Below are 20,271 nucleotides of genomic sequence, written 5' to 3'. Positions count from 1 at the left end.
TTCAATAAAAATTTGATAAAATAAAAAAAAAATTTTTTAAATATCAAAAGGAAAATGGATGAATTGTCACTATTACACAACAATATCGCAGATACACTCTTGGCAAAAGACTAATTCTAACAGTTATATGAAAATAGCTTGTACCTTTATGATGAGCAAAGATCAGGGAGGATTTTATAATAGTATATTATAATGTAGCTAATTACAGCTCAAAACAATTGCTTATAATGTCACTATACAATACTGCCCCAAAATGATCACTATTTGTATGCTTTATAGGACCATACTTACCTTCACATTTTTCAAGAATCTGCACCGTTTCTCCTATTTCTAAGACCAACCCTTGAGGAACAGATCCTCGAAAACTGCATGTCACTAGAAAAACAAGGATAAACATAGCAATTAACATTTTAAATACTGAGATAGGGTCAGTGTCCCTGAAATTAAGCACTAAATTTTCTTAAATATATACTCTCCCCTCTTCCCTAATTCCCCTCTCAAATATGTAAGCTCCTTTCAATGTTATCAATATTCTGAAAGGCAAGATTAAGTAGATCAGGACAATGAAGTACATCTCAGCAAAATTACTATTCCTGAGTGGTGTGTGCATGTGTCTGAAAACATTTCTATAAATAGTCTCTCTCTCCCTCAGCATGACCTGTTTGTACTTTTGGGGCAAGTATGTACCAATTACTTAAGAAAATATTAACAGTGGAAGTTTGTTATCTACTATAAATAGATATTTTGCAAAGATTCACCAAATAAATTTGATTATTCTTTGAGAAACAGAATATCCATAATAAAAATAGAAATAAAGTAATGAAATGAAAAGGAAATACATAACAAAATCTATAGATACCAATCAAAATCCCGTCTTTTAAATTAATAAATTGATTCTAAAATTTATATAAGACTACAAAGAACCAAGAATAGCCTTATAAATATTAAAGGCCTTCTATTACCATACATCAAGACTTATCAGGAGAAAATATTATCAATATCAGCAATCAAAACATTAAAAACAGCCTGGCTGGTGTTGCTCAGTGGTTACAGCATCAGCCCATGCACCGAAGGGTCGCAGGTTCAATTCCAGATCAAGGCACATACATGCATTGCAGGTTCTGGGTCTGTGCTGAACGCAACCAATTGATGTGTCTCTCTCTCATGCACGCTTCTCTCTCTCTCTCTCTCTCTCTCTCTCTCTCTCTCTCTCTCTCTCTCTCTCTCCTCCCTCCCCTTCCACTCTCTCTAAAAATCAATGAAAAAAATATCTTCTAGTGAGGATGTAAAAAAAGACCACATTAATGTCATTAATAATCAACTTACATATAAAATTATATTACAAAAAATTTTATACCAACAGATTTGAAAATTCAGAATGGACAAATTTATTTTTTTATTTTTATAAAAAATAAAACATTAAAAACTGACAGAACAGTTAAAAACTTAATTAGTCCTATATCTATTATAGAAAAGTGAATCTGTAAGTCCCACAAATGAAATATAAGTTCCTGATTACCAATAAATTTGTCCAAACATTTGAGGAAAAAACACCAATCCTTTCAGAGAACAGGGAAAAGGGATTCATTTTGAAATCAGCGCGGTAATAAATCTGACAAGCGCATTGTAAGAAAGGAAAGTTACAGGCCAATCTCTGTCATAATCATAGACACATATGATTGTTTCTTGCTGGACCAAGAGAAAACAGTGAAGCTCTTAACAAACATGTAAGATGGCATAACCCCATGGATGGGGAAGAATCCAAAATGATCGTTCTCCCCACACTGCTTAACTTCCACAAGCAAGACTTTTCCTGAGTGGGTAGGTAGCGGGCTGGGTAGGTGGGAAAGAAGAGAGAGGTCTTTGTAGTTCCAGGTACTTACATACCAAAGCCTCCTAGAAGAAGAAGCCTACAACACATGTACAACAAGTCATATTCTCAAAATAACTAGGCACCAGGGATGAACTTGAAGTAGCTGATGGTAATACTTAGCCCCATCCCAGCTCAAAACATCCTTATTGTAGAAAAAACATACCTTCTCTGGGGAAAATTATATTCCCTATTGTTCTTAACCAGACCCGCCAATGACCCAGATGTTGATACTAGCGTAAGAGAACTTTAAATGACTAATATCAACATATTGAAGAATTGACAAAAGATTAATAAAATAAATGACAGATAAAAGTTTTTAACAGAGAAATGAACTAAGTAAAAATGGAAATTTAGAACTGAAAATTAGAATACTATAAATTCCATGCCTAAAGAAGATGCAGGCTCCATCCCCAGGAGGAGGCATGCAGGAGGCAACCTATCAAAGATGTTTCTCTCTCTTCAATGTTTCTATCTCTCTATCCCTCTCCCTTCCTCTCTCTCTAAAAATCAATAAAAACATATTTTAAAAATGAAAAAGGCCGAAACTGGTTTGGCTCAGTGGATAGAGTGTCAGCCTGCGGACTGAAAGGTCCCAGGTTCGATTCCGGTCAAGGGCATGTACCTTGGTTGCAGGCACATCCCCAGTGGGGTGTGTGCAGGAGGCAGCTGATTGATGTTTCTCTCATCGATGTTTCTAACTCTCTATCTCTCTCCTTTCCTCTCTGTAAAAAATCAATAAAAAAAAAATGAAAAAGGACTGATTTCAAATTGTCTAGACAGCACTTAGATCATTAAAATCGCCTCCTCCAATTCATCAGTGTACCCCCTTTTCTCAATTCAAGAAAATGACTGTAAGTTTATCCTCTGGAAGAGCAAATGAATTTTTACTCTGGACTGGGTAACACAAAGCACATCTGAGAACTAGGGAGAAGTACTGGTATAAAAACTGGAGGATTGTGTGTACAAAGAAAAACAAAACAAAACTCCAGCCCTCTTCCAACTCTGGGCGCTCAGAATTCTGGTATCCAAACTTTTTACCCTTCAGGCATTCTCATGCTATTCATTTAGAATTAATGGAAAGAGCCCCCAAGTTTGAACAAAAATAAACTCACACTAAAGAACATATTGTGAAATTTGGGAACATTATAAAATCTCAGAACCCTGGGAGCAGAATTATGGTTCTATTAATAAGCTTCCAAACAGAAAAATAGACTGCACCAAAAAGATGAGGAATCACAGACTTTTCAATTCTAACAATGCAAGCCAGAAGACAATGGAACAATGGCATGAAAATGATTCCTAAAGAATTAAGATAAAATTAAGACATTTTCAGACATGCAAATGTCTTATACAGAGTAGGAAAAAACATAAACTAAAACCACTTTGGAAGGCAATTTGGCTTTATCGTCTCAAACTGAACTGTGCATGTGCTGTAATTCAGCAATTCCTCTCCTAGTCACACACCCTAAGAAAAATATGCATGTATGCCAGGAGGCAACACAAGAAGATTCATAACAACACTGTTCTTAATAACAAAAGAGGGAAAATACAAATATCAACTGACAGAAAAACAGATTACTAAAATACAATATATTAGACCTACACACAACTGTTGAATCTTAGACTTCTATTAACTTTTTAAATATTTACTTATTTCTTATTTTGTTAATCCTCACCTGAGGATATTTTTCCATTGCTTTTTAGAGAGAGGGGAAGAGAGAGGGAAAGACAGAGAGAAACATCAATGTGAGAGAAACACATCGATTGGTTGCCTCCTGCACGCGCCCTAACCAGGGCCAGGCCTAGGAGGAGCCTGCAACCAAGGTACGTGCCCTTGATGGGAATCAAACCTGGGACCCTTCGGTCGGCAGGCCGACACTCTACCCACTGAGCCAAACCAGCCAGGGCACATTAACTTCTTATTTTTAAAATTATAAGTTGATTTTTTTTTTCTTTCAGTGTATAGTTCTATGAATTTCAGCACATGCATAGATTTGTGTTACCACCACCACAAACAACATTCAGAACAGTTCCATCCCCCCCTCAAAAAACTCCCTCATGCTGTGTCTTGAGAGTCACACCTTCCCCCTTCTCTACCCATGGCAATTGATGATTGGTTTTCTATCACTATCGTTTTGTCTTTTGGAGAATGTCATTAAAATGGAATCATGTTTCAAACCTTTATGACCGACTTCATCGCTCAGCATAACCCCTTTGGAAGTCATTCAAGGAATGTATCAACAGTTCATTCCTTCTAACCACTGGGTAGCAGCACTCCATTCTAAGGCCACACCATACTTTGTTTATTCACCCAAACCCCCAGAGTGAGCACTGGGTGATGGAGATGTGGGACAGAGTCAATACCAAGGCTCAGCTCATTGTCCACTGGCATGTTTGCTTTTGTAAAGACTGTTCAAATCTTTTGTCCATTCTTTTATTATCTTATTATTGAGTTTTGAGATTACAAGTCATTTGCCATATAAATGTTTTACAAATATTTTCTGCAGGACTGTGGTTATCCTTTAGTTTTATTTACTGTGTTTTGAAAAGTAAAAGTTTTTCATTTTGATTTAAGCACATTTCATCAAATTTTCCCTTTTACAGTTTGTGCTATTTGTGTGCTATTTGTGTTCAGGAAATCTTTGTCTAACCCTTCTTCTTCATTTTCTTCTAGAAATTTAATAGTTTTAGCTTTTATGCTAAGTCACTGGCACATTTGAGGTTAATTTTTCTGTGAGAAAAAGGTTGTTATATCCAGCAAGTGAATTTTATGTTTCCAATACTGTATTTTTCACTTACAGAATTTCTATTTGGTTTTATTCTATTTATCTTACTCTCATGAAGTATCTTTTTACTCACTTAAGCATACTTCGTTCTACCTCAGTGAAGACATTTTTAATTTTACTTTAAACTTTGTTTGCTAATTCCATGACTCATCTAAGGCCACATGTGGTTGCTTTCTTTTCTCTCTTGTTGCTTCCTATGCCCAGTAATCGTGGAATTGTCTCCTTGCCATTACTAATTTTAACTCGTGAAGATTAGAGTTTGTCACTGAAGCCCCATTTCTTCAGTCTAAGCAGCATTCTCTGGATGACTGAAACTGTGCTCCTTGGGCTGCAGCTCCAGGCTGTTCGGGTCTGTCCGCTGGGCTGCAGTGAGCTTGTTCTGAGCATGCCAGTTCAGGGACCAGCGAGAACTGTGGACAGAATTCCAGGACCCTCTCTCTCAGTCTTTCCCTTTCATGATTTCCACGTTCTATTGCGTGGCATGATCATCATTATTCTAGCTTCCCCAGCCAGAAAGACTGATTTTCCCACCGCCACCCCGCACCTTACTAAAAGCTGTGAGAACAAAAACATCCTTTGCACAGGTCTCTCCTCAGAGTGTGGACTCCACACCAGTCTCTGTGGTGTCTGTTCACTCTCCAGACACATTAGGTAGCTCATTTTTTGTTGTTGCTGTTAGTCCTCACCTAATGATATTTTTTCCATTGATTTTTTTAGAGAAAGTGAAAGGGAGGGAAGAGAGGGGGAGAGAGGGAAAGAGGGAAGGAGGGAGGGAGGGAGGGAGGGAGGGAGGGAGGGAGGGAGGGAGGGAGGGAGGGAGGGAGGGAGGGAGCGGGGGGGGGGGGAGGCATCGATGTGAGAGACACATCGATTGATTGCCTCCCGTATGGGCCCCAACCGGTATATGCCCTGCAACTGAGGTATGTGCCCTGGACCAGGAATAAAATCCGAGACCCTTTGGTCTGCGGGCCGATGCTCTAACCACTGAGAAACCAGCCAGAGCTGATTTTTTCATTACGTTGAAATATGATAGTTTTGTGAAGGTAATCATCAAGAAGGGTCTTACTCTGTCATTATTGAAAACAGAATCTCTGGACTGCCAATACTCTTGTTTTTTAAAGAGGCTTCATGAATATTTGTTTCATTACCACGCTTTATTACCTATATGTACATTACATATATTATTTTGTGTTTATAGTTTAAGAATTAGAACTTTAAAAAAAATAAAGTTACTGTGGGAAATGTTTTAAAATACACTGTAGCCCTGGCCAGTGTGGCACAGGTGTTGGCTGAGCGTCGTCCTATGCACCCAAAGGTCGCTGGTTCAATTCCCAGCTGGGGCACATGCCTGGATTGTGGGCTCAATTCCCAGTAAGGGGGCATGTAGGAGGCAGCTGATAGATGTTTCTCTCTCACATCAATGTTCTCTCTCTCTCTCTCTCTCTCTTCCTCTCTCTCTCTAAAATCAATAAAAACATATTAGAAAATAAATAAATAAATAAAATATATTGTAATAGTATGAATACAGAACAGTGGAATGAAACTAAACAAACAGGTAAAGCTGGTTTCTTTTCTCATTTGGGAAATTGGTAAAATATTTCATCATCTATCATGAGAGAAATATAAGGTAAAAAGTCCTTAAAAATTTATATACGAACTGACATATCAAAAATCACCTTTGCAATCCGCCCTCCATATCTGCAGGTCTTCCACCTGCAGATTCAACCATCCAACCCACTCCTCCCACTCTGGTGGTGTGGCCATGGTCCCTGCTGCCGGGCCCCCTGATGTCTGGGCGCCCTCTGGGTGCAGCGAGGACACAATGACAGTTATGGCGAGGGCGCACAGCAAGCTGGAAGCTCTGGAGCCACCTCCCCTGATACTTCGCAGTATTATCAGAAAGCCCTCCCAGCGTCACCATTACTGTGACCCCTGAGGCTAGAGAAAGTGAGGAACCTTTCCAGACTGCCCTCAGGGTCACACGCAGTAAAAATATCCAGGTGAAGCCCCCCTTTAAAATACCCTCCCAGGAAAGCCGGGAAGATAATGTGTCTCGGGCATTTGAGTTATTAGCATTACAGGCCGAAGAAAATCTTGCTATGGTGATGATCTTTACTTTAGTGACAGCTGTGCAAGAAAAATTCAACAAAATAGGAGGCCAAATAAAAACCAGGAGAGAAGAAAAGAAGCAAACGGACATGGCATTCCTGCTACAACTGAGAATTTCTTAAGTTGGAAAGCTAAGTTTGATGCAGAACTCTCGAAATTTTTTTTTAAATGAATGAAAGAAAAAGAACAAGCAGGAAAAATAAATTAAGTGGGAAGTAGCTATTTGAAACATCATAATCTTGACACGTCTGATATCTAGTTCTCGGAGGATGCTGGAAACGATGTGAAGGGAGACGAGTCTCTGTGCAGGTAATGGATGAAGTGGAGCTGGAGGTGAGGATGCTCCAGACTACAATGCTCCTGCTGAGCCAGAGTGACTTCACCGACCAATGGGCTACCCCACCTCCAAAGAGGGCTGATTGCCACAGTATCTGTGGCTATGCTAAGAGGGTGTTGATTTTCCTTTCTTTTTTCTAAGGAAAAAATAATTTTCAGGAGGATATTTTTCTAATAGCTTTCATCATTGAACTTAATAAACTGAACTTAAAATTTCAAATAAAAAATTCTAAGAAAAATATCCCCAAAAGGTGCAAAACTTGAACGTGCCACATGCTAAGCACTATGCTGAATCCACAGGAATTAAGTGATGTGCCTGCATACTCTGCTGTAGTCTATATGCACATATAGGTTACATGATATCTGTTTGGGGGGAGACTGAAACCAACCCCCCTAGGATAATGACAGCTATACTTAGGTTTATGGAGAGTCAAGTTTTACATGGATTTTCAACAGCACAGGGGTCTGCACCCCTAACCTGCGTGTTGTTCAAGGGTCAACTGTATATAAACCAATACATGGAATCAATAAATATACAATAACAACAAAAGATCTCATTTATAGGAGCAACCAAAGGAGTAAATATCTAGAAACAAACTTAGAAAATAGGCAAGATTTGTATAGGGAAAATAAACTTTAAGCCACCACTGAAGGTATATGCAAAAGACTGTGTATTAATATTTGCTTGTACGGTGTATATATATAAAAACGCTGGGCGAATACATAAGGAACAACTGTGGAAAGAGTAAAGGACTGAGTGGGCAAGGAAAACATCACAGTAGTGTGTAGCCATTTATATCTTGGGACTTTTAAGCCATATATTAGCTCTTCAAATACAGGGGTGGGCAAAAGTAGGTTTATTATTGTTTGTATGGAAAACAATACAATAATTAATAAATAATAATATAGGAATAAACTTTCACATATACACACTGTAAACCTATTTTTGCCTGTCCCAATATATGAATTAAAAGAAATAGTCAATAAAACTGTAATAACTATATATGGTGCCAGGTGGGTATTAGAATGATCAGGAGGATCACTTTGTAAATTATGTAATTGCCTGACCACTATCCTGTATACCTGAAACTAATATAAAATAGCTAGTGGCCCGGTGCACGGATTTGTGCACACTGAAAGGAAATTAATTAGAAGAAATATTGTAATATCGTTATTCGCCCTTTCTTTATAATAGAGATGAAAGAAAATTAGTAAAATGTCAGAGAGGAAAGCCTGGGAGCCCTTGGGGGATGTCCACCTGCCAGCTTAGGCATGCTCCCCGGGAGAGCGGGTCTAAGCCGCAGTCGGACATCCTTAGTGCTGCAGAGGCGGCGGGAGAGGCTCCTGCCACCACCACTGCACTCGCAGCCATCAGCCCAGCTTGTGGCTGAGCAGAGCTCCCTCGTGGGAGCACACTGACCACCCGGGGGCAGCTCCTGTGCTGAGCGTCTGCCCCCGGGTGGTCAGTGCATGTCATAGCAACCGGTCGTTCCCAGTCGTTCCGCCATTAGGGTCAATTTGCATATTACCCTTTTATTATATAGGATTGCCAGTGTGCGTCATATGTACTGTCTGGTCGGATGGACGGTCGGTCACTTAGCCTTTTATACATATAGATATTGAATGTCAACTGAAACTGCAAAAAGAAAACATTTTAAAAAATCCAAATAGACAAATTAGTTAGCATTAGGAGGAGCTAAACCCAACAGGATGAAGTTTAATAGGAATGAAGATGAAAATCCCTAATTTAGGTTCCAAATGATCAACCAAACAAATACAAAAGGTCTTAAAGGTAATACCTGTGAAAAATTTACTTAGCTTTGGATATCCTATCTAATAATAGACAAATATGCAAATTGACCATACCTCTGACATGCCCACAAGCCACGCCCACCATCCAATCAGAGCGAGTATGCAAATTAACCCAAACCAAGATGGCTACAGCCACCGAGAGCAAGGTTTCCTAGGTAACAGAGGAAGCCAAGCTTTCCGCCTGCCCTTGCCAGGCCTAAGCCTCCACTCAAGCTACAAAGTTTCAATTATAGAAGGTAAACAAATTCAAACAAATGGCGGCAGAATGGAGCTTGAGAGAGCAGGCCAGGGTTGCCGCCGGCAACAGGGGAAGCAAAGCTTTCCGCACACTCTGGCTGGGCCCACCCGCTTAAGGCAACAAAGTTTCAATTATAACCCCAACACAAATGGCTGCCGGCCTCGGAGGGAGCCCCAGGCTTGGCTCTGCTCCAGGCTACAAAGTTTCAATTGTAGAAGGAAAATAAATTCCAGATACCAGGGCCTCCACTTGGGTTGCCAGGGGGCGTGGCCGGCCTGCAAACCACCACAGGCCCCTCGCTCAGGCTGCCCCAAACCCCAAGGGAACCCCCACCTGATCCGGGACGCCCTTCAAGGCAAACCAGCTGGCCCCCACCCCTGTACCAGGCTTCTATCCTATCTAATAAAAGAGTAATATGCAGATTGATCATCACTGCAACACACAATATAGCTGCCCCCATGTGGTCAAAGATCCTGCCCCATGTGGACACAAGATGGCCACCACAAGATGGCCAGCAGGAGAAGGCAGTTGGGAGGCACCCTGCCTGCAAGGGAGGGCAGTTGAGAGGGACCAAGCCTGCAAGGGAGGGCAATTGGAGGTGATCAACCCTGCAGGAGAGGGCAGTTAGGGGTGACCAGGCTGGCAGAGGAGGGAAGTTGGGGGCAAACAGGCTGGCAGCAGAGTGGTTAGGGGGTGATCAGGCTGGCAGGCAGAAGCGGTTAGGGGCAATCAGGAAGGCAGGCAGGCAAGCAGTTGGGAGCCAGCAGTCCTGGATTGTGAGAGGGATCCCATATTGGAGAGGGTACAGGCTGGGCTGAGGGACAACCCCCCTTCGTGCACGAATTTCGTGCACCAGGCTTCTAGTTTAATATAAAAAGCATGAAATAGTTGCCCCAAAAAAGTTAGTCATTGTCAACTTAATTAACAAAATCTTAGGACACAGAACACCGATAGTGTAAGTTCTGTTCTATTCTAAAATGAATCATCAGGATACATCTGGTATGCTGTGCTCAGCTGGGAGACACTTTAAAAGAGGCACTGAGCCCTAGTGGGTTTGGCTCAGAGGATAGTGTCGGCCTGTGTCCCAGGTTCGATTCCAGTCAAGGGCACATGCGGGGTGGGGGTTGGAGGGTGTTGTGGGCTAGATCCCCAGTAGGTGGAGTGCAGGAGGCAGCTGATCAACGATTCTCTGTCATCATTGATGTTTCTATCTCTCTCCCTCTCCCTTCCTCTCTAAAATCAATAAAAATATTTTTTTAATAAAAAATAAATAAAAGAGGCACTGATAACACTAAATCAAAACTGGGAAACAAAAAACTATGTCAACACTGCCCTGAATTATCTGTGGACTAGAAAGAAGCATAATACCAAAAAAACAAAAACAAACCCCCCCCCCCAAAAAAAAATGACTTCAAAGAATGCTGATGCTACTTAGGATATAATTATAAACATCAAGTATGTCAGGATAAATAAGATACCAGCCTTTATTCAGCTCCGATGAAATTCAGTTTTCAGGAAAAAGACTGTTGTGCGCATTAAATGAGATAATAATATATGTTGAGAAAATAAACCTAAGACACAATAAGAGTTTAATAAATGTTAAAATTCCCTTCTTAACATGAGTGGTTCCCAGTGTCAACAAGATGAATGTGGCACATCAGGACTCCCATGACCTGATCTCTTCTTCATCCTCTAGCTTCACCTCTCAGCAATTCCTCAGATTCACACTTTACCTGGTTGGAATGATGAGAAATTGGCTCCCTTATGCCCAAGCTTTTTTATACCTTTGTAAATGGTGTTCTCCAAAATACCTTTCCTCCTAATACTCTCACCCTCACTCCAATCTTCTGAAAACTTCTATTCACTTCTCAAGCCCTAACCCATGCATGTCCTTCTCTTTGAAATATTCCCTGACCTACCCCAAGCAAACTTAATTGTGTCACCCACTGGTCAGTAGTCAATAAACATGCACTGGGCATTTTCCATGTGTCCAACAAGATGCCAGGTGCTAGGGATACAGCTGTAAATCAGACAGACCCAGATGCCGCCCTCACAGAGCTCACAGTCCAGTGCAGAAGAAAAACAAGTAATCCCTATGAAATGTGCTGACTGCTATGTGAAGTACATTAAAGGTGTAATGATGCATAGAGCAGAGGAATCAAACCTGGTCCAAAGGTCAGAAAAGGCCTCCATGAGGAAACTGAACTGACGGATGAATGTGAAGAAGACAAAAATGGGTGAACAAAAGGAAAAGTGTGAGAACAGCAGGTGTGAAGAGCACAGAGAAAGCACAGCTCTCCAGGACGGAAGACGGTCAATTGGTGGGTAATCCCACTGAAGAGGAGGAGGCTTGCAGTTATGCAGTTAGAGACAGAAACCAAAGTCAGAGCTCCAAGAAAACAGAGGCCAGAGAGAACATGCCACATCTTAAACTACTGAGAGGTTCAATATAGCACACTAATAACTTGGTGACCAGGCAATGAAGCTGGAGAAATAAGCAGAAGCCAGAGTAAAAGGGGCTTTTAAATCATTTTAAGAAATTTGGACCTGACCCTAAGAGAAGCAATGTAAAGGTTTTAAGAAAGTGAGTACCAAGATCTGGTTTTAGTAAAATCACCCAGGAAGTAAGTGTAGAAAAGGGAATAGGGAAGAGGATCAAAACTAAATGCAGGTAGACCAATGAAAAACTGATGCAGCAATCCAAAGAGGTCCTGTCTGCCTTCTATCCTCACCTCGAGAGTTCTTCAGAACCATTAATACCTGGTGAGGACTGAATACAGACGGCAGAATTCTAGCTTCATATGACTGCTATCATTTGCTTAGACCCCAGAAGGTGCTAACGCAAGAACAGGCTGGAGGACGCTGGAGGAGCGCCAGTTCCGAGACAAGTAGTTCAGGTGCATGTGAGACATCCGAACGGAGATACCGCTACAGTGGAATACAGGCATTTGGAACTCAACATACAGACCTGCAGTAAAGAGTATTATTACCACACTGGAGACAGTAACACTTCCTCTGTGCCACCACCATATCCAGGACATACCAGAATTATTGTACCTGAAACACTAAATGTGACCATCAATTCTCAAGGAGCTCAGCCTTCAGGCTGAACACAAAGTGCTCAGTACATTCTCCAGGACTTGAAAGTGAACTTCTTTCTGCATAAACTCAAAACAGGCTCCATAACTCATCTCTTGTTCCCATTACTCATACCACAGATTCCCTTCACTAAAACATTTAGTGTCTAAAATTTCAGTAGTTTCCCAAAGAATACAAAAGCAAAATCATAAATCTTAACCCTTTATTTCAAAATCCTCAACCTTGGGTATACATACCTCTGCAGGCAGATGAAGTCCTACTAAAAGATACAGAAAGAACCACAGATGGTTTTTTTAAAAAATTATTTCAACCTAATTTCTTACCTTAAGGAACTTGTAAAAGAATAGAAAATTAACCTAAAACAAGCAGCAGAAGAAAATTATAAAGATTAAAACTGAAGTAAATATAATAGTAAAACAAAATAGAAAAAAATAGACAAAACCAAAAGTTAGTTCTTTGAAAACATCAATAAGATTAACAGACCTTTAGCTAGATTGATGGGGGAAGGGGAGAGATAGGGAATTCACTTTACTAAAATGGAGAATGAAAGATGGTACATCACTACCTACTTTATAAAAATAAAAAGGATTATAATATGACACTATTAACAACTATATACCAACAACTTAGGTAATATATAAACTGAACAAATTCCTAGAAAGACACAAATTACTGAAGAAATAGAACATCTAAATATGTCTATAACAAGTATAAAAATCAAATTAATCATTTTAAACGTTCCCACAAAGAAAGGCATTCCCCAGGAAAGCACAGGACAGATGGCTGCTCTGGAGGATCCTACCAAACATTCAGCGAGTCATTCATATCAATCTTTCATAAACTCTTGCAAGAAACATAAAAGTAAACACCACTTTCCAACTAATCCTATGAGACCAGTATTACCCTGATACTAAAATGTGACGAAGACATCACAAGAAAGCTACAAACCAGTATCTTTTCATTAATACAAACACAGCAATCCTCAACAAAATGTTACCAAACCAAACACAGCAACACTTTTTTTAAGTCTGATTATACAACATTACCGAGTATCCCAGGAATTGCAAGGTTGATTCAGCATATGAAAATAAATTAATATAATGCACAATATTAATAGAAGACTAAAACCACACAATAATCGAAGTATATACAGAACAAGCATTTGACAATATCCAGCATCCTTTTTTAATAAAAACACTCAACAAACTAAAAATAGAAGTGAATGTCCTCAACCTGATAAAGGGCACTTCTGAAAAACTCATCATAAACTAACATCATAATTATGATGTGAGACTGAAGGCTTTCCCCCAAATCAGAAACAAGACAAAAATTTCCACTATCGCCACTTCTATTTAACACTGTAGTAGAGGTACTAGCCAGGGCAATTCAGCAAAATAATAATAATAATGCATCCATATTGGAAAGTAAAACTCTATTGGCATATATCATTCCAGCCAGATGATAGGATACTTTATATAGAAAATTCTAACGAGTCCACTAAAAAATACTGGAATGAAAAAAAAAGTTCAGCAATGTTGAGGACACAGATCAATATATAAAATCAGCCGGCCAGGGCACACGCCAAGGTTGCAGGTTTGCTCCAGTAGGGGATGTGCAGAAGATAGCCAATCAATGCTTCTCCCTCATCATTGATGTTTCTATTCCTATCCCTTCCTCTCTGAAATCAATAAAAATATATATTTTTAAAAAGAATGAATTTGTACTCCTACTTAACACTATACATCAAATTAACTCAAAATAAATTAAAGACCTAAATGCAAGAGCTATAAAATGCTTAAACAAATGAATAAATCCTGAGGAGTGTAGATTAGGCATTATCTCTTAGATACAATACCAAAAGCACAAACAACAAAAGAAAAAAAATAGGCAAAGCCAGTTTGGCTCAGTGGATAGAGCATTGGCCTGCAGACTGAAAGGTCCCAGGTTCAATTTCAGTCAAAGGCACATGCCCAGGTTGCAGGCTCGATTCCCAGTAGTGGGCATGCAGGAGGCAGCCGATCAAAGATTCTCTCTCATCATTGATGTTTCTACTATCTCTCTCACCCTCTCCCTTCCTCTCTGAAATCAATACAAATACAATTTTTTTAAAAAGTGACATACACCATGATCAAGTGGCGTTTATTCAGGGACAAAAAGGATGGTTCAACAGCCACAAACCAATCAATGTGATACACCCCAGGAACAAAATGAAGAACAAAAATGATATGACCATCTCAATAGACACGGAAAAGCATTTGACAAAATTCAACATCCATTTATGATTAAAAACTCAACATGTGGGAGGAAACATACATCAACATTATTAAAAAACCACATATGACAAACCACATCATACTTAATGGTGAAAAGCTGAAAGTTTTTCCTCTAAGAGCAAGAACAAGAAAGAGAAGGATGCCCACTCTCACCACTTTTATTCAACATATATTGGAATTCCCAGCCAGAGTAATTAGGCAAGAAAAAAAAAAAAGGAATCCAAATCAGAAAGGAAGAAGTAAAACTGTCTCTATTTGCAAATGTCATGATATCATACATAGAAAACCCTAGACACTCATTTAAAAAAAACACAACACAAAACACTATTAAAACTAATCAGCAGCCCTGGCTGCTGTGGCTCAGTGGTTAGAGCATTGGCCTGTGGACCAGAGGGTTGTGGGTTTGATTCCTGCCCCCATTCAAGGTGCATTTGGGAGGCAACCAATCAATGTGTCTCTCTCACATCTCTCTCTCTCTTTCTCCCTCTCTCTTTCAATCTCTCTCTCCTCTTCCCCCCTCCCTTCCACTCTCTCTAAAAATCAATGGAAAAAATATCCTCACTCCTTGGGTAAGGATTTAAAAAAAAACCCACAAAACTAATCAGCAAATTTAGTAAAGCCATAAGATACAAAATCAACATACAAAAACCAGTTGCATTTTTATACACTAACTAGAGGCCTGGTACACGAAATTTGTGCACTGGAGCGGGGGAGGTCCCTCAACCTGGCCTGCGCCTCCTCACAGTCTGGGAGCTCCACAATCAATCACCCCACAGAGGGAGGCCCTGCCCACCCACCGCAATGCCGCTGGCCAGGTAGCCTGGGCCTCCCTCTGCGGGTGACCATGGAGACCCCAATTGATCGCCCCACCAGCCAGTGGCCTGGGCCTCCCTCTGTGGGGCAATCATGGGGCAATGGCCAGGACCCCAACCAATCACATCACACCCGCCTTGGCTGGCCTGGCACCAGTGGGTGTCATAGCATGGTTGTCTGGATGATTGTTCGCTGTTTGGCCGTTCGGTCGATTTGATATTACACTTTTATTATTATATATAAGTGGCCCAGTGCACGAAATTCGTGCATGGGGGGTGGGGTCCCTCAGCCCAGCCTGCACCCTCTCCAATCGGGGACCCCTTGGGGGATGTCCGACAGCAGTCAAACATCCCTCTCGCAATCTGGGACCACTGGCTCCTAACCGCTCACCTGCCTGCCTGCCTGATCACCCCTAACTGCCTCTGCCTGCCTGCCTGATTGTCCCTAACCCCTCTGCCTGCCTGCCTGATCGCCCCTAATTGCCCTCCCCTGACAGCCTGATCTCGCCCCCAATGCCCTCCCCTGCCAGCCTGGTCGCCCCCAACTGCCCTCCCCTGCCAGCCTGATCTTGCCCCCAATGGCCCTCCCCTGCCAGCCTGATCTTGCCTCTAACTGCCTCTGCCTCGGCCCCCACCACCATGGCTTTTTCCAGAAGGAAGTCGGACGTCCGGAAGATGGCCAGTTGACCCAGTCTAATTAGTATATTACCCTTTTATTAGTATAGATAGATTATATGGGATAGGAATGCTTAAATGAGGGGGGGAGCCTTTTTCAGCAGGAGGAGATGCTCTTGGCAGACAAAAATACATAATCCCTATATCTGGACTGATAGCCAGCCATATGCACTATACTGCCAAAACAGTCATTAAAAAATTGAACCGCTTTCTTACACCTTACACCAAACAGCTGTTGCCCTTAAAACTTCTCCTTAGCCCCCACCTTAGGTTCTGCCTTTGCAGTTCACCCAGATTAGATTCTGATCAGTCAGTTTCTATGCCAGTTAGCATCAGAAGCTCCACCTCCTAGGCAGCCATTGGCTCCTCACAGTTCACCCAGATTTGGTTCTGATTGGTTGGTTGCTATGCCAGTGAGCGTCAAAAGCCCCGCCTCCTAGACAGCCATTGGCTCCTCGCAGTTCAAACAGATTTGGTTCTGATTGGTCAGTTTCTATGCCAGCCAGCGTCTCCGGGCCTGATCAGAGAGGCGGGGCTGATCAACAGCCACCCCAGGCTGCTGGCGAACAGGTTGAACTGCTGATCTCTTGGAGAGAGAGAGGCGCGGCTGCTGGTGAGGCCCTGAGAGAGAGAGAAGCAGGGTCTGATCCGCAGCCAGAAGCCGCGGTAGCTGGTGATCAGCCCCACTTCTCTCTCTCCCCGAGAGGTCAGCAGTTCAGCCCACTCGCCAGTCCCCGCCCACCGGAGCCTGCTGCGTGCACAGCCTGGCGTTCGGCCTTCGGTCATTATGGACCCTGGGTTTTTATATATTAGGATATCCTGGCCAAAGACAGTAAATTCTTTGGGAGAGATGCAGACAGAAGAGTTGAATGAGCTTTCTTTCCAAGAATTTGAAACTCAGGAGCGCAAGCAGTGCTCAGAGCAAGTTTATCACTGTTTTAGGGTACAGATGTCAAAAATTCCAGTTATGAGGCACTTCTGGGAATTTTTAGTAATAAAGAAAATCATAAGAGCAGAAGGAAAAAAGAGTATTAACACATAGCACTAAAGTTTAGTTTCAGAACTTGTTTCTGCCATTTAACTAATTGAAATATCAAGTTTAAAAGAAAATGCAGCCCAAGGTAATAATTCCACTTACTTTATGAACTAATAAAATGTAGCTATCATTTCCTCAATCAATAATCTATTTCCAACTTACCATCTCCAAATACCACAGAGGAAAATACTCTCTCATATGTATCAAAGTTAATAAGGTCATTTATAAAGCAATAATGCCAACTACAACATAATATTTTCTTAGTGAAATTATATATAAATTCTGATCTCATGTGAGGAAAGATAAGTGTATTTATTTTACTGAAGAGGCAAATAGAAGATAGTTAAGTGATTTGTTCACAATCATTATAGGTTTTCCATGTTAGGAACAGTATTGCCTAGCTCCTCTGGAAATAAATCCCATTATTCTTTTATCTAGTTTCTCTAAATCTAAAAGCACTCTTAGGCTCCTCAATTTACCTTTCTAAAACACCTTTGTCCTTCAATCAAAATGTTTCAATGACTCCCCACTGCCTACAGAATAAAGGCTATCTATATTCCTTACTCTGACATTCAAGGCCCTTCACACTCTCAGCCAAACCTATCTTCCCAATCTTCTCCCAATGTCACAGGACTTGGTCTATTAACAGTTCCCCCAAAACACCTTGCACACATCTCAAATCCATACTTCACTGCTTTCTACTGCCTGGATCTCCTCTCATACTTCCTCTTCACTAACCAAAACCCTCTGACTCATCAAGCCTCAGTTCTTTCATCCTTAGGAATCTTTCCTGGTGCCCCCAGGTTCTGACCTCTTATGGAACATTCTACTTCTATAGTATGTTTGACATTTATTATAGCTTTGTGTGCATAGTGTATATGTGCATCAGGCAGTCTTATCTCCTTTCTATTCTGTGTGCCAAGCATGCCTAATCCCCACTCCAGTTGATTTCAATGGGGCTGTCAGATGCCCTCAACCACAGGTGGCCATGTGAAATGAAATAGTCTGAGCCATACTATTCGTTCCCTTAAGTCTTCCCAACAGGAAAGAGCTCTTTCCTATTCTATCATGAGCTGTAAAGATGTAACCCCAGAACTTAAAAAGAGTGGCTCCAAACTGCAAATAAGAGTCCAACGCATAGGTATGTCAAATGTAAGGTGAAGACATACAGGTCCTGATCCTAGTCTAACCTGAGGCCAGACCCATTCATGCCTTTCTGGTTACATGAACCAATAAATTCTCCCTTCTTCTTCAGTTTAAGATGGATTTCTATTAGTTATAATTAAAAGAATTCTTCGGATAAACACAAGAACAGGAATATGTTTGTTTCCTCCATTGAATACTCCACATGGTAAGCATCTGATAAATATTTCTAAACTGATACCTATCTTCTGGTGGCTCTATCCAAGATTCAATGATAGGAGAAAAAGTCCTGTACAGGGACTTAGATCTGAATTCAAAACCCAAATAGTCAAACTGTGTGACCTTGAGCAAGGCAATGTCGCTGACCTTGGTAATCCCATGTGAAAAACCAGAAGGTTCAGTTATATCTTTATGGTACCTTCTAGGCCTAAAATTCCATGAATATATAATTCTCAGCTAAAAACTATTGTCAACTGGCACTGTTTCAACTACTATCATCATAAAATAAAACTTCCCAAATCTAATTTTCACAATCCTCTAAATTAAGGGTCTTGAAAGAAGGTAGTACCTTCCTTCTTCCTTCATTGTTCCCCAGAACCTTAACTTCAATAAATATCTACTGAATCAATAAAAAAAATTCAATGAGGTATCTTAACTTTCCAGTTAGACTATTTTAACTTCATGTTACTACCTATGTTTTAAATTACCTAAAAAAAAAATCTACAAAAAAAACCAACAACCTTCTTCCTCTTCCACTCTTGCCAAGAAATAAAATTTAACGTTCTTATCCATCTATGGTCAATATAATAACTACTAGAGGCCCGGTGCATGAAATTTGTGCACGGGGGTGTGGGGGGTGTCCTTCAGCCCAGCCCGCACCCTCTCCAATCTAGGACCCCTTGAGGGATGTCTGACCGCCCATTTAGGGCCTAAATGGGCGGTCAGACATCCCTCTCACAATCCAGGACTGCTGGCTCCCAACCTCTCACCTGCCTCTGCCTGATTGCCCCTAACCGCTTCTGCCTGCCAGCCTGATCACCTCTAATGACTCCCCTGCCAGCCTGATCGACACCTAACTGCTCCCCGGCTGGCCCAATTGCCCCTAACTGCCCTCCCCTGCTGGCCTGCCCCCCCGCAACTGCCCTCCCCTGCAGGCCTGGTCCTCCCCAATTGCTCTCCCCTGCAGGCCTGCCCCCCACAACTGCCCTCCCCTGCAGGCCTGGTCCCCCCCAACTGCTCTCCCCTGCTGGCCTGGTCTCCCCCAACTGCCCTCCCTGCTGGCCTAATCACCCACAACTGCCCTCCCCTGCAGGCCATCTTGTGGCAGCCATCTTGTGTCCACATGGGGGCAGCAATCTTTGACCACATGGGGGCAGCCATCTTGTGTCTTGGAGTGATGGTCAATTTGCATATTACTCTTATTAGATAGGATAGTTGATACCATCTTGTCAATCTTTGTATCATGTAATCTCAGTACCATATTTATACTCTGCCTCTTTCTTAATCATAACTAAAAATCATTTCCAATTCTAGGAATTCCTCTCACCCAACACTGGAATTTATTTTAACTATACAGTCTCTATGAAATGAACAATTAGAAAATATCCAACTAGAACACCTCTCAGTGAAAGGAAGAAGCACTCCAATGTGTTGACTCAAGAAGATCAGAGTGACTTAAAATAAGTTCTCTTGATGTTCAACTTCTAAATTATTTTAATTTGATTAGGGGATTCTGGGAAGAATCATAAAATAAATATCTCTGGGTGGTGAGATCCTGGCTAAGTAAAATTTTTTCTTTTTGTTCATCTCAACTTGCTATTTTTCCAACAATAACAACATGTTAACTTGTGTAATTTTCAATTATTATTTAAAATTATATAAATAAAGTTTAGTATCTTGACCTTGAGTATTAACTAATATGTAAGAAAGAATGCATCAGGATTGAGGAAGAACACAGAACTACCAGCAAAATGGGGCATGAATACTGCAAGAAAGGAAGAGGTGAAATGCCCAGATTCACATGATACATACTTTTATAAACACAAATACACACAGCAGGGTCACAAACAAGTGAAATGG

At 41.1% G+C, this 20,271-nt stretch overlaps 1 protein-coding gene across 7 annotated transcripts in view; it reads right to left on the bottom strand.

Annotated features, from left to right (window-relative positions):
* DOCK3 (dedicator of cytokinesis 3) overlaps window positions 1-20,271 on the bottom strand; it is a 175,967-nt gene that overhangs the window by 139,708 nt on the left and 15,988 nt on the right. For all 7 annotated transcript variants that reach the window (XM_079794397.1, XM_079794396.1, XM_079794399.1 and 4 more), the window contains exon 2: window positions 292-375. In XM_079794397.1, the coding sequence (XP_079650523.1) occupies window positions 292-375 (84 nt within the window). The remainder of the gene's footprint in view (window positions 1-291; window positions 376-20,271) is intronic.

Source organism: Cnephaeus nilssonii, assembly GCF_951640355.1.
Source record: "Cnephaeus nilssonii genome assembly, chromosome: 17".
NCBI classification, from domain to species: Eukaryota; Metazoa; Chordata; class Mammalia; order Chiroptera; family Vespertilionidae; genus Cnephaeus; species Cnephaeus nilssonii.
The sequence above is the reverse complement of the archived record's forward strand: the minus strand, read 5'-3'. Positions and strand labels throughout refer to the sequence as shown.